Source organism: Ylistrum balloti, unplaced genomic scaffold (genome assembly GCF_031769215.1).
Source record: "Ylistrum balloti isolate Yb309-2 unplaced genomic scaffold, AGI_CSIRO_Ybal_v1 Utg369688, whole genome shotgun sequence".
Taxonomy (NCBI): domain Eukaryota; kingdom Metazoa; phylum Mollusca; class Bivalvia; order Pectinida; family Pectinidae; genus Ylistrum; species Ylistrum balloti.
In genome coordinates, this window is record NW_026781925.1 from 463,075 (window position 1) to 479,386 (window position 16,312).

Sequence of the window (16,312 nt, forward strand, 5' to 3'; positions counted from 1 at the left end):
CCAACGACTGCACATCGCCCTCAAACTCTCAGGAGAGATGCTAGATGACGCCTTACAGTGTTTTTTATACCCTCCTGATTTAAAAACCATCTTTCTCAGGTCAAAGTTATACAAGATTACAGTATAGCACAGATTGGTCAACACAGAGAGGTTACATACAATAGCCAGATAGTAAAATTACTGTGACAAGAAGACAACATGGATATGTGTGTCACTCTAATATACTACTATCTAGTGGAGATGTCAGACTTTGAGGAATGTGTATTGGCAGTTAAATTTGAAATATAATATAACCTCTGCTTGCCTGGTGAAATCAGTCGCCTGTAAACATATGTTGTGTGACAATTTACAACTGGCTATCAATAACACATAGCAATTAGAAGCAGTGAAGTATACTGTACATTAGTACAAGTATTTCACAGTATTGAGTTGCTTGGTAGTGCAATAACAACACCCAACACATTTTCTACATTATATTTAATGCCTTTAGATATCAGATTTGTCAATCATTATACCACTGATTCATTGTATATGTATTTTGTGATGAATACCAAGGATACATGTGGCATTTTGTCGGCATTATCTGAGGTAACTAATTGTTATAAGGTCAGGTGTTGTCAGAGGCTACAACTCCTTATAATGCCTGGTGTTGTCAGAGGCTACAACTCCTTATAATGCCTGGTGTTGTCAGAGGCTACAACTCCTAATAATGCCTGGTGTTGTCAGAGGCTACAACTCCTTATAATGCCTGGTGTTGTCAGAAGCTACAACTCCTTATAATGCCTGGTGTTGTCAGAAGCTACAACTCCTTATAAGGGCAGGTGTTGTCAGAGTCTAATATTACTTTAACAAGGTATTTAAAGTAAAAGCTAATTTACATAATAATAGCATTAAGAATTATAGAGTGCAATAGACGAAGTTCTTAACTAACAATGTCTGTGTATATGTATCATGCAGTAAAGGTTGTGATTACTGGAGGTGCTTTCACCATGCTACACCGGCTCCTTGTTTTGACAGATATCTGGTGTTCTGCTCCACAAAATGTGACACCTGGTAGAGTAAACTTGGGCTACTGTAAATGTCATGGAAGCAAAGAAATACAAAAAAAAAGAAAAAAGAAAACAAAAAATACAAATATAAAGAATAAAGTTTGTATGATGATAAAAGAATGTACAACTTACCGTATAAACAGTGTATGTCATTGTATTACTGCAGGGTTTGCTAGCATGTCCACAGTGTGGCTATTCTTTGCTTATCAGTGCAATATAGGAACATACATAAAAATTTACTATGTATTAATGTTAAAGTGTTGTTAAAATAAAGAAAAGCAACACAGTCATATCTATCCTGCAATAAGTCAGTTACCAACACAATAATCTGACTTCAAGTCAGGGAGTGGACTTATTACAGGGCCCAGTAAGGCAAATACATTATCTCTGACTTAAAGTCAGGGAGTGGACTTATCACAGGGCCCAGTAAGGCAAATACATTATCTCTGACTTAAAGTCAGGGAGTGGACTTATCACAGGACCCAGTAAGGCAAATACATTATCTCTGACTTAAAGTCAGGGAGTGGACTTATTACAGGGCCCAGTAAGGCAAATACATTATCTCTGACTTGAAGTCAGGAAGTGGACTTATTACAGGGCCCAGTAAGGCAAATACATTATCTCTGACTTCAAGTCAGGGAGTGGACTTATTACAGGGCCCAGTAAGGCAAATACATTATCTCTGACTTAAAGTCAGGGAGTGGACTTATCACAGGACCCAGTAAGGCCAATACATTAGCTGTTTCTCATTGTCAGGGGATGGGCTTATTATAGGAGCTTTAGTTGTTTTAAATGATTAACTGAACAACAGGGAAGATCTATTTCCAGGTTTATTTGTTGGATGGATATGGTAGTATCAGAGTATGATTATGGTGTAAAATTGTACTGTAAAAGTATTTTTGTGGGACTTAGTTTTTCATTGTTTATCTAAAGATACGTATCTTGTTTGTACTGATTTAGTAGATGAACTGTACTCTACTATTGCTATATAGTGGAACTGGACTAAACTGGACCAGCAACATGGTAGCTCTATTGGTAGACTTACCCATTAGCTTTGTTGCGAGTTCAAATTCTGAGTTGGTCAGGCATTTTTCACCTCCTGTCAGATTTGGTGTCTGTGTTGATCCAGAATCCTATTTATTCATCAGCACTTTCAATGTAGCATTTCAGGCATAAATTGGGATGAACTTTCAAATATTAATTACATGTCTAGGAAGGCATAGTCCAGGTTTGTCAGAAAGCATAATAAGATTAGTGGGTTTGTCCTTATTACAGAAATGTCAGACTTGTAAACAAAAAGGGTTCCTGATTACTATAGTGATGTACACTGTCAAGTTTCATCACTTTACAATTTTGTGTTAAATTACTATATATATATATGTGTGTGTGTGTGTTTGTACCTTTATTGTTTTGTTATTAGCAACAAATATTAATTATTTAAGTATTATTTGTCAAAAAGCTTTTATTATTATGTTCTGTTTTATTATTTTGTTAAATAAATGAAAGAAAATTTTGAAAGTTATTTTTGTTGTTTTGTTGCATGTTATAGGAAATATGTGTTTTATCAACTATTGCTAATGTCACAGTGATATCTATTATATCAATTTATCAACTACCGCTAATGTCACAGTGATATCTCTTATATCAATTTATCAACTACCGCTAATGTCACAGTGATATCTCTTATATCAATTTATCAACTACCGCTAATGTCATAGTGATATCTCTTATATCAATTTATCAACTACCACTAATGTCACAGTGATATCTCTTATATCAATTTATCAACTACCGCTAATGTCACAGTGATATCTCTTATATCAATTTATCAACTACCGCTAATGTCACAGTGATATCTCTTATATCAATTTATCAACTACCGCTAATGTCACAGTGATATCTCTTATATCAATTTATCAACTACCGCTAATGTCACAGTGATATCTCTTATATCAATTTATCAACTACCGCTAATGTCACAGTGATATCTCTTATATCAATTTATCAACTACTGCTAATGTCACAGTGATATCTCTTATATCAATTTATCAACTACCGCTAATGTCACAGTGATATCTCTTATATCAATTTATCAACTACTGCTAATGTCACAGTGATATCTCTTATATCAATTTATCAACTACTGCTAATGTCACAGAGTGATATTTTTAGTCAATTTATCAATGACATTTTACAGATAAAAGAACAATAGACTTGTACTTGTAACAATGGTGTTAACAATCCTACAGCCAACATATTATTTTATGTTCATTTGAAGATATCCTATACATGTGTAATGCTGTGACAAATAGCAGCAATTCAACCAATTGTTATCTTTTTTTAATCGAAATCTTTCCTTCAGACATTTTTTTTTACAAAATGATGTAACTCTATCCAGCAACCAGTACTTTCAGCTACTGCATGTAGATGGTTTCCTTTTTGTCAGTAAGATAACAGTCTATAACTTTCTATAACAGAAGAATGAGTATGAGCAAAGATACTGAAGAAATAATAAGCAAAAAAAGTCTTCAGTTTTATTATGCATTTAAGAAGTTTATCTCCACAGCCATATGTATATAAATTGATTGTTTAGCATGAATTGTCTGGCCCATGAATTCTATTGTAACATATCATGTTATTGATATACATGAAACAAGTCTTAAAAATAATATCTAATATATATAGGGTAAGAAATATACTGCTGGTCACCAGCTTAAGAGTACACTCATCAGCAAAAGAATATAAACAACACTGATCACAATGTAAAGAGAAGCAATAACATTGATCACCTTTTAAAGAGTATAGATAAAACTGATAATCAGTTCAAGCATAAAGATAGCACTGATCATCAATGCAAGAGTATAGATAACTCTGGTCATCAGTGCAAGAGTATAGATAACACTGATCATCAGTGCAAGAGTATAGATAACACTGGTCATCAGTGCAAGAGTATAGATAACACTGATCATCAGCTAATGAGTATAGGCAATATATATGTATATGTATATATATATTCTTTACACAAGCAAGAAATATAGATACAACTGATCACTAACTCATGAGTATTGATAATAAGTATAGATAACACTGATCACCAGCTAAAGCATATAGATAACATTGATCAACAGCTAAAGAGTACAGATAACATTGATCACCAGCTAAAGAGTATAGATAACACGGATCACCAGCTAAAGAGTATAGATAACATGGATCACCTGCTTAAGAGTATAGATAACACTGATCACCAGCTAAAGAGTACAGATAACACTGATCACCAGCTAAAGAGTATAGATAACATGGACAATCAGCTAAAGAGTATAGATAACGTAGATCACCAGCTAAAGAGTATGGATAACATGGACCATCAGCTAAAGAGTATAGAAAACATAGATCACTAGCTTAAGAGTATAGATGCCACAGATCACCAGTTCAAGAGTATAGATAACATAGATCACCAGCTTAAGAGTATAGATATCATTGATCACCAGCTAAAGAGTATAGATAACACAGATCACCAGCTAAAGAGTATAGATAACACGGATCAAAAGCTAAAGAGTATAATAACACGAATCACCAGTTAAAGAGTATAGATAACAAAGATCACCAGCTAAAGAGTATAGATAACACGGATCAAAAGCTAAAGAGTATAAATAATACGGATCACCAGTTAAAGAGTATAGATAGCACAGATCACCAGCTAAAGAGTATAGATAACATGGATCACCTGCTAAAGAGTATAGATAACACAGATCACTAGCTAAAGAGTAAAGACAACACTGATCATCTGCTAAAGTGTATACATAACATGGACAATCAGCTAAAGAGTATAGATAACACAGATCACCTGCTAAAGAGTATAGATAACACGGATCACCTGCTAAAGATAATAGATAACACAGATCACCTGCTAAAGAGTATAGATAACACGGATCACCTGCTAAATAGTATAGACAATGACTGTGTAAAACATTGACAATGTCCCTATTCTAATGCTATACCGATACTACATTATATTTTCAGACTTACTTGATAATTAAACATCAAATTGAATACTTGAGACTTCTTATATGCACAGCTGAATAATTCTCCAATCCATTAAATACCTTCATTCTCATTCAATATACACAGATATGGTACTGCAAAAACAGATGTATGTATTTTTATATACAATAACATTCTTCTTCATGTTGTACCTTGTACCTTTTCAAACACAGTTTAATACCTTTTGTAAATAAAATACTAAAATTGTGTAAAAACCAAACTGGTATTGAGATATCAGTATACTTGAACCACTTGAACATGATTTTGATTACCTGTTTAACCTGATGACAACATTGAAAAATTTTTTAAATGCAGTCAGATGTAATATTTTGAAAATTCAATATAGGAAACATGAAATCATTAATTCACATTACACAAAAATTTCATTTTGACAAAGAAAATTTCCAATTAATTTTCCTGTATTGATATAAGGAAGCACATTTTAATTGAATTATTGTAAAGAACGTTTACAACTCCTATTAATATATCTAGTAGAATCAAAAGTAAAATCACCTTATATTCTTAGTTAGGTAAAAACTCCTTAAAATATAACGCACTTAACATGAGTGTGAATATAAAAAGTCAAATTAAAATTGTTATTAAAATTTAAATATAAAACAAGAAAATAATGTAAAACAAAATCTCAAGTAGCTTCATGTGTATGCTTACTTACATCAGTATTAGTATCGTACAATATTTATTATTGCACAAAGACATAACAGTTATTATATATTTATATATACTTTATAAGGTTAGAAACATTAGTTTAACTTTAACTTCTAGAAACTGACATTTTTCCACTCTTACCATACAAAATTAACCGCTAACCATTCAAGTTACACATAAAGGTACAACAGTTGTCTGTAATTTTTCTTTCAGGTTCAACAATTCCTTGTTTTTTCAATCTTTGGTATGAAAATGGCCTAATAGATATTTCCTACAAGCACTACATATGATAGACAACAGAGTTACTTCCCTTTAACATTGCTAACTGAGGTCCATTGTAGAGTAATACTGCTTGGCTGCTGTAAGAGATTTCTCCACACTGTAAAGAGGTGTGTATGATAAAATATTCTTTGCTTTTTGGTAGGTAAAATAAAATGACCTTTGGGTGAAGGACACTCCAGGGAAGGTAAGGTCCGAATCCAGCCTGTAGACTGGGTAGAGTATATACCCTAATATGGTGACAATAATGGCCAAGAAATATAGAGCTAAGTCTGGTATTTTATGACAAGTATACTTCATTCCACAACATTCCAGGAATTCTTGTTGCAGTCTGGACAATGGTCCGTTGGGCGTGTCATCACACAGCAGGAAGTGTTGTCCAGCCACCTGGTCTGGCTGACTAATCAAAGTCTTCAGCCCACAGATAAAGCCCCAGGCAATATTTCCCACATAACCAAATTGACAGAGGCTTGTTGCAGAGCCAGACTTGGGAATGGAACCATTGCTTTTGTAAGCCATCCTCAGACTCAATGTAAAACAGCCATGGTCAAGTTCTCCATACATGGTGGTAGGTATCAGTGCCATTGTCCACATCTGATTGCCTAGAAATACACAAAAAATAAACACACAATATACACACAATATACAAACAATGAACACACAATTTACAAACAATATATACACAATATACAAACAATATACACACAATAAACACACAATATACAAACAATATACAAATATACACACAATATCCAAACAATATACACACAATAAACAACCAATATACAAACAATATACAAACAATATACACACAATATACAAACAATATACAAACAATATACACACAATATACACACAATATATACACAAAAAACACACAATATACAAACAATATACAAACAATATACACACAATATACACACAATATACAAACAATATACAAACAATATACAAACAATATACACACAATATACACACAATATACACACAATATACAAACAATATACAAATATACACACAATATCCAAACAATATACACAATATACACAATATACAAACAATATACACACAATATACAAACAATATACACACAATATACACACAATATACAAACAATATACAAACAATATACACACAATATACAAACAAACAATATACACACAATATACAAACAATATACACACAATATACACACAATATACACAATATACAAACAATATACACACAATATACAAACAATATACACACAATAAACACACAATATACAAACAATATACACACAATATACAAACAATATACAAACAATATACACACAATATACAAACAATATACACACAATATACACACAATATATACACAAAAAACACACAATATACAAACAATATACACACAATATACAAACAATATACACACAATATACACACAATATACACAATATACACAATATACAAACAATATACACACAATATACAAACAATATACACACAATATACACAATATACAAACAATATACACACAATATACAAACAATAAACACACAATATACAAACAATAAACACACAATATACACACAATATACACACAATATACAAACAACATACAAACATACAAACAATATACACACAATTTACACACAATAAACACACAATAAACACAATATACACACAATATACACACAATATACAAACAACATACAAACATACAAACAATATACACACAATTTACACACAATAAACACACAATAAACACAATATACACACAATATATACACAATTAACACACAATATACACACAATATACAAATAATAAACACACAATATACACACACTTGTATGATAATTGATATCTCTTCACACTGTTACATTGTAGGTCTTCATGTTACTGACATAACAATTGATAACAGGATATATCCATGGCTTCTTAAATATACAATTGTTACTGTGATATAACCATAGTTACTTTGGATATCACCATGGTTACTGTGATATAACCATAATTACTTTGGATATCACCATGGTTACTGTGATATAACCATAATTACTTTGGATATAACCATGGTTAATGTGATATAACCATGGTTACTGGGATATAACCATGGTTACTGGAATACATAACCATGGTTTCTGGGATATAACCATGGTTACTGTGATATCAACATAGCTACTGTGATATAACCATGATTACTTTGATATAACCATGGTTGCTGTGATATAACCATGGGATATAATAATCGTTACCACTTTATAAATATTCTGAATGAATATCAGCTTCCCTACAGAGTATCAGTCATTGCAACTATCTATGTATTATTGGATGTTAAAAATGCTGATGTTGTAATTTATGAATATGCTACACGTTTCAACTTTTCTTTGAGGTGTTTTGGATTCAGTTCCAAATGTTTGTTATATCTGGTACACCAGAATTAATTACTGACTTACATAAATGTTTAAAATCACTACAGTAGACATCAGCTATGAGAAGTCTTATTCTCAACTATAGAAATATTCACTAGTTATTGTATTTTCAGTATCTGGCTGATTTTAAATTAAATAAATATTAACACTGTCCATTTAGAATAGTCTAGGTTAGTTGACATCACCAAAGCATCACAATAAAAAGAAAGCTTTTGTCATCATAATACTTCCTGAATAGTAACAGTACATACCATTTCCTGACTTGTCTCCATTAGAGTTGAGGACAATTGATGTTGCCTTCTGTTTACTGCTACCATACTGTCGGAACATGAGTTTGTCATGTGGGAGGAATGGGAGGGTATTTTCTGTCCCTCCGAGGACCTCATCATAACCCTGTACACACGTTACCGAGGAACAGTAGATAAAATAGGACACGCCTTCCTCCTTACTGATGTCCACCAGACACTGGGTACCTGTAATCATTAAACAGTAGATACAGTTGTCCACCAGACACTGGGTACCTGTAATCATTAAACAGTAGATACAGTTGTCCACCAGACACTGGGTACCTGTAATGTCCACCAGACACTGGGTACCTGTAATCATTAAACAGTAGATACAGTAGATATACCTGTATTAACTTGAAACACACCTTTAAAGCTGACCTGGGACAGTTTAGTGTTATATACCCGTATAACCTCACCTTTAACGTTGACTTGTGTGAGTTTAGTGGTATCAGGGAAGAGTTTGGTATCTATATATGAAGCTATGTGAAGGACAGCTTGTACACCTGTACATGCTTTATGTACTGTCTCCTCATCTAACAAATTTCCTTGGTACAGCTTCACTGGACGAGTCGGCTTGTATGCTACAATAATAAATATACCTCATTTCAGAACATGTAACTCACTTCCAATGATAATGCTCGTTAATTACCCTGGTAACTGAATAATTCTTGTTATAAAAGACATACAATATTTCTATTGATATGATTTTCATCAGTTTTCTCCAGGTCTTTTAAAATAAATCAGTAACATTCATACATTAATTGATTCTAAAAAAGTAAGAGCTGGAAGTCTCGGTTTTATTTGTTGTAGTCTACTTGTTTCACTTGAACTTTGAGCTTCATCAGGACAGTGTGATTACTCAGCATGAGGACACAATTGTCAACAGTTCTACCGATTGAGGAAAAACTGCTATTAAAAGATAAATGCAATTTTCAATCAGCGTATCTGCTTGATCTTGTCTCTGCATAAATCTGGACTTTTAGAACAGGTCAGAGACCATAAGTATAACAAAGAGCAGAAACATACATTTCTGAGATTTGAGGACAAAGACCATAAGTATAACAAAGAACAAAAACATACATTTCTGAGATTTGAGGACAAAGACCATAAGTATAACAAAGAACAAAAACATACATTTCTGAGAAAACATCTTTACCTAATTTATTTGTATAAGGCACAAGGTCAAGAACTTTAATCTCACTAAGGTGAAGGTCATCAGCCGCCAAGTGAAGGTGTTTTATAATGTGTTGTCCAAGGAAACCGTTGCCACCAGTAACAAGAACAGATATGGTATCCATGACAACACGTGTTGTCTCCACTCAGTGAACTACAGGATACTTTTTTTTGATGCTATCACACTTGTGTTTGTATACCATCCATCATACCTTAATAAAATAAATACATTTATAATGTATATAGATTCCTGATAAATATTTTTATTTAATGAACGTCAGCTAAAACTTGATATACAACCCTTAATTTACATCAACTTTTCTTCCAAACCTCACGAGTGAATTCTGATGTTTGCTTGGTAAAGATACATAGAATCGTTCACCTCCTTTAAGTTGTGATAGTAAGATCTCAACACAAAAGGAAACATCAAATTTGCATGAGGTTTTCTTAGTGATTGCATATATAATAATCCCTTTCCTTTCCCTGTATCATTTTGGATTTGCTTGGAATTGTGTCAGGACATACATTAATGGCTGCTGTGATACCATTCTCCTGACACAGGAATCCAGGTCTCCCACTAGTGTATAAGAAAATCTCTCCCCAGTAATAGTGTCCAGAGTAAGAGCAAAGTATATGTTACACTAGGGAGTGGACAGCTCATTGAAAAGGCAACATCACTGTGATAAAACCATGTCACACTGGAATAACTTCATCAATTAGGATCCATATTTCACAGTGCACTTATGATGTTGATAGTTCAGAACAACTTCCAGAAGTTTAGAAGATTTAAATGTAAACTGTTGACTGACCATAGATGACAAATGTCAGATGCTTTTTATCCCATAAGGTAACTTGGTCCTTCTGATTATAGGTAAGCTAATAATCAGTCACCTCCATGTGATGTAGCTAGACTTATCTCAACCCTGTGGATAACGATTCAATCTCAACAAAGCCTACTGCTAACTTTTACCCCCTGGAGGAGAGAACTATAAATCTTGCACATTACCCAGTCCTAGAATTTTCTGTCTGGTACCTGCACACAATATTTAGCAAAAGATCGATAAATCTCAGACTTGGGCTGACATTCTGTAATATATATGTATTACTTTGTCAGCTTTGTTGCAAATGAGATTTTGTTACAGACTCTCAGTCTTCTGATAACAGATCTGGTTAGACAGGATCACACGGACATAATTCATTGTCCATCCATTACTTTCTGATAAAAGATGAAAACAATATTAAGATACCAAATATAAGATGGTTACCAGGATTCACCCCTCCCCCTAAAATCAATACTATATTTTTTTTTCAAAATCCAATATGGCCGCTAGTCGGCCATTTTTTCTGATCTCTCCCAAAGCTGAACACACACTACTAGAAATTAGAAATTTGGGTGCAATAGGGAACCTGCTTATTAAGATAGTAAGTATTTCTAGATTGAGTCATTCTAGATTAAAATTTTAAATAATTGAAAATGCTCATTATACCAGCCAATAGACTGTTTATATATATACAGTAGAGAGAATATAAGTCCACAAGTGCATCCATCTTGGGATGTAACAATCTTTCAACATTTAAGTCTGGATGATTACAATATTCAGGTTAACGTTATTTTCATTTTCCATGTACATGATCGTGGTAAAGTACGTGTTGTATATCTGATGACGTCTGTTGTACACATGTATGTCATAAACATGGAATTCTTACACCAATGGAAAATGGTTTGCAACGATCCTGCAAATAATATTATCAGTGTGGAACTGTGGAAGGAAAAGATGTTCTCGGACGGATAAAAAACAAAACACAGGAAGTTAGCCGTAGATACGAAAGATAACTCTGATCATTTAAGGTAAAAGGCACACGAGGCCTGTTCGCACGACGTATTTTGATGCAGTCAAACACAAGTCCCAAAATAATTTTGTTATTGCACTGATATCTAAAATAGACACCACATCGATATATGTTAAAAATGCATCATTATATATAGTCATGCATAACATTAACACGTGCAAATTAAAGATGATTATATAAAACTGGGTCGTTTAATATCGTCCGTGTATACGACTAAGAATTCTGCTTCTGTGATAGGCCCATTCTGTGATTGGCCCATTCAGTGATTGGCCCATTCTGTGATTGGCCCATTCAGTGATTGGCCCAGATGTTTCCGGCAAGTTTCGGCATAATACTATATTACAATGACCCGACTTACAAATTGATAATAAAGTCTATACTAGTGTAAAGGGAATACATGTTTAAGAGTTGTGTCCCTTTTATACGAATAATAAGGTATTTCTGTATTTGTGTATCTATTATTTAAAACCTAAGTGAAATATTATAGTAAGATTTCAGGTGACAAGAATGTATGGCATATAAACATCCATGTATTGTGAGAGTATTTGTGTACTTTGGAGGTGTTGTGATTGATAGAAGTTGAGTTGTATGTGTTGTGATATGGGTTTAACCTAATTCATTTATTTTAATGTGTAATCATTATTCTGAATGTGCGATTGAACATATGTGAAAGAATTAAAGTGACAAATGTGAGGGAGTGGGGAGAGTGGAATGTTTACAGAAGTCATTGACTGGTGTTTATCTATGTTGTATGTTGTTACTTCCTGGTTAATCAGTAGTGTTGGTTGGATTGGTCCTGGTTCATATCACTTTGAGTTGCTGGAAGTTGTATATATCGTTGTGTTTAGTAAATGAAGAGTGGCGACTGTATAGACAATTTACATCCGGTATTATGTATATCATTCATTACATAGATTCTCAGGAGGCAGACTCAACCCTGGATAGCTCTTAATGATGTGGCGGTATTTCAAAGTTGGGTGGTCGTAGTGAAAAGCAAGTCTCCATAAGTACATCAAGTCTCCATTAGTACATCAAGTCTCCATAAGTACATCAAGTCTCCATAAGTACATCAAGTCTCCATAAGTACATCAAGTCTCCATAAGTACATCAAGCCTTCATAAGTACATCTAGTCTCCATAAGAACATCAAGTCTTCATAAGTACATCAAGCCTTCATAAGTACATCTAGTCTCCGTAAGAACATCAAGTCTTCATTAGTACATCAAGCCTTCATAAGTACATCTAGTCTCCATAAGAACATCAAGTCTTCATAAGAACATCAAGTCTTCATAAGTACATCAAGTCTCCATAAGTACATCAAGTCTCCATAAGTACATCAAGTCTCCATTAGTACATCAAGTCTTCGTAAGTACATCAAGTCACCATTAGTACATCAAGTCTTCGTAAGTACATCAAGTCTCCATTAGTACATCAAGCCTTCATAAGTACATCAAGTCTTCGTAAGTACATCAAGTCTCCATAATTACATCAAGTCTTCGTAAGTCCCGGTAGGGAGGAATGATAAAAACAAGAGCAGACAAGCAATGTGATAGAATGTTAAGTCAACACATTTAAGGCTATGGGCACTTTATACATCTGGCTATACAGAACATCAGTCAAACATCAGCTTATCACCGATGAGAAAAGGCTGGAGAAGTTTCTTAGTGCCAATGAACAAGGGAAGAGGACAAATGCACATGTGGCTGAAAAATGTCGAAGATTACAAACAAAATTTCCATGTAAAGACCACATGTTAGGTGTTGGAGGCCAGGTGGACTGATTTGGTCACTGTCAGCAGGTGGTATTTAAGTGAAGATACCCAATTAAACGCATTCCACAGGGTACGGGTTACCATAGCGAAGATCACGTGGTAGTCCCTTGGAATGGATGGAAGTTATTGGACAATCTGTTTATATCATTAACCAAGTACCACTAGTTTTGATCTGATGATAAGATATATAAAATATTTAATTGGAAAGTCAAGGCCGCGGTGGTCAACTGATCATGGCGTCTGACCGTCTTTATCACTAGGTGATGACCCCTGGGCCACGGGTTCGAGACCTACGTGGGACAGTCGCCAGTTGCTGTCCACGGGTTTCCTTCACCACCCAAACCTGTCACGTCCGTAAATGATGTGGCTGTTAATAGCAATACTTAGCTAAGATAATAATAGTCTACATGATAGACATAGCCACATTTGTCTCCATGTCCATGTCTTGAAAATAAACATAATGACATTTTTATAAGCAAGTTCCGATCTTGAGTGTGTTGCTAGCGACATGATTTATTTTCAGTATGTTTTGCTACCAGCTGTCAATAGCCTATTTGTAGATACCCGTATAATGGTCTCATGAAGGCGATTCAATTTTTCGATAAAAAAAATGGAGCGTCCAAGCAGTGATATTATTTGTCCAGTTTCTGTGAAAGGCTTCTCGTTCTAAACGAGGTATAGATCTCGGACAACCTCCTGTTGGTGAGTGAATATTCCAGTTGCTCAGATGACTCCTATGATAGCTCCTTGTCCCAGGGACTAACTCTGTGGTCCTTTGCTGAACACTCTCTATCGTTTCCGTATCATTTACTTTTGATGTAAACATGTTTTATTGGTATCAAATGTACAGGTATGATTGGGCACAGTTTTCTAACTTATATTAAGTCCTTTCCTATAAAGTTTGACAAAAATCATATTAACAAGATAAGACGACATGTTTAAATATAATTACTATGCGAAGAGAGAGAGAGAGAGAGAGAGAGAGAGAGAGAGAGAGAGAGAGAGAGAGAGAGAGAGATCTATATGAGTTAAGTATATATTGCTGAGTGATTTGACATATTTTTATACGAGTAATCAATGCTACCATATAGAAGTAACCTATCCCAAACTTCACAACAGTATTCTAGTAATGGAAATAAGCTTTATAGATTTTAACCAAAGTGTGTCGATTTAACATGTATTTAAGTTTACGAAAGATACTTACCTGTTTGAATGCATCTTTACAAATATTTTCTATGTGTCTTCCCCATTTACAATTTTCATCTAAAGTTATCCCTAGATGTTTATGATGGTTTACAAAGTCGACACTCACATTATTAAATTTAATATCTATGACATGATCATGCTCAATGTTTGAAATAAATAAAGTTTCCGTTTTCAAGGGATTAAATTTAACAAGCCACTTTTCTGTCCAATTTTGAATTTTAGCCAGGTCGTTATTAATTTTAGTTTCGATGGCCAAAAGGGAAGTACCGGAACATAATAATGAAGTATCATCGGCAAACAGTTTAGAAAGACTTTCAAGGTTATCAGCTATAACATTAATATATAAAATAAAAAATAAGGGACTCAATACCGAGCCTTGTGGAACATCTGCATTTGTAGATTTAATTAAAGATTTACTATTTCCTACATAGACTTGCTGTTTTCTATTACTGACATAATTGTTCAACCAAACTAGAAATTTTCCACTTATACCACAATTAGCTAGTTCTACATTCAGTCCTTTGTGCCGCACGCTATAGAACGCTTTAGAAATATCACAGAACACTGAACACGTTGACTCCATATTTTCCATATTTTCACATAACGTATGATACATTTCTATAATTTGATGAACAGTAGAATGACCAGGCTGGAAACCTGACTAGTATTTAAAAATCAAAGAATTATCGAGTAAATAATTATTTAGATATTTTACAACCAAACGTTCAAAAACTTTGCAAAGAGTACTAAGTAGAGCTATTGGTCTGTAGTTAGAAGACTCATTTTTATTCCATTTTTTAATAATGGCATAATTAAAGCTAATATCCAGTGTGGCGGGAAGATACCAGTCTCCAAGGAAGCTCTAAGAATTAGCGATAATGGATAAGCTGTGGACTCTGTAGTATATTTAAGCTTAATGTGACTTATTGTGTCACTGCCAACAGCTTTATTAGAATGTAAAGATTTAAGAATGTCAGAAATGTCGTCTAATTGGCCGATCGACGATTTTTGATTGACAGCGCGGTTTAGCCAATCAGATCGCGGGTAGTATTCGCCTCTTTGTTTACGTTTCGCTACTCCGACATTCTCCGACAAAGGTGAAACGTTGCTGCTGGGGAACTTGCAACACCGATTTCGCTACCCAATGCGATTAGAGGGAGGTGTTGTGTTCATACCGTTTCCCAAATCTCAGAGGAAGCATGAGAAGTGCAAATCTTGGCTCCGATTATACGGACGGCCTAAGTATCAACTTAACGAGGAGATCCTGCGGTGTCCTTCTAGATTAAAGGATTTTTTAAAAAAAATTATGTCTGCTCAAAAGTGCGTAAATATTCACAGACTCACGTGTACAATATTTCAATGAACATCAGTATATTTTTCACTCAAAATTTTGCTAGCATAAGTTTTATAATCCTCTCTCATGTGTTAATAAGCCGCATGTTAATGTGTGTATTTATAAACAAGCTTGATTTCGGACTGACCATTTTCGGATATTTATTGACTGGATGGAAATGAAATTATCTGGACATGTTTCTGCTCGTTTACAAAGTTTTACTTTGTGAATGGTCTGTGATAA

General features: G+C 33.9%; 1 protein-coding gene across 1 annotated transcript; it reads right to left on the minus strand.

Annotated features, from left to right (window-relative positions):
• Positions 1 to 5,573: 5,573 nt before the first annotated feature.
• On the minus strand, positions 5,574 to 11,700 carry LOC132565022 (3 beta-hydroxysteroid dehydrogenase/Delta 5-->4-isomerase-like). The gene is made up of 5 exons (XM_060229627.1): positions 11,617 to 11,700; positions 9,893 to 10,121; positions 9,153 to 9,317; positions 8,701 to 8,922; positions 5,574 to 6,637 (listed from the first exon to the last, which is right to left on the minus strand). The coding sequence occupies exons 2-5, from the start codon at positions 10,032 to 10,034 to the stop codon at positions 6,078 to 6,080; spliced, it is 1,089 nt and encodes a 362-aa protein (XP_060085610.1). The 5' UTR covers positions 10,035 to 10,121; positions 11,617 to 11,700; the 3' UTR covers positions 5,574 to 6,077.
• Positions 11,701 to 16,312: the final 4,612 nt, after the last annotated feature.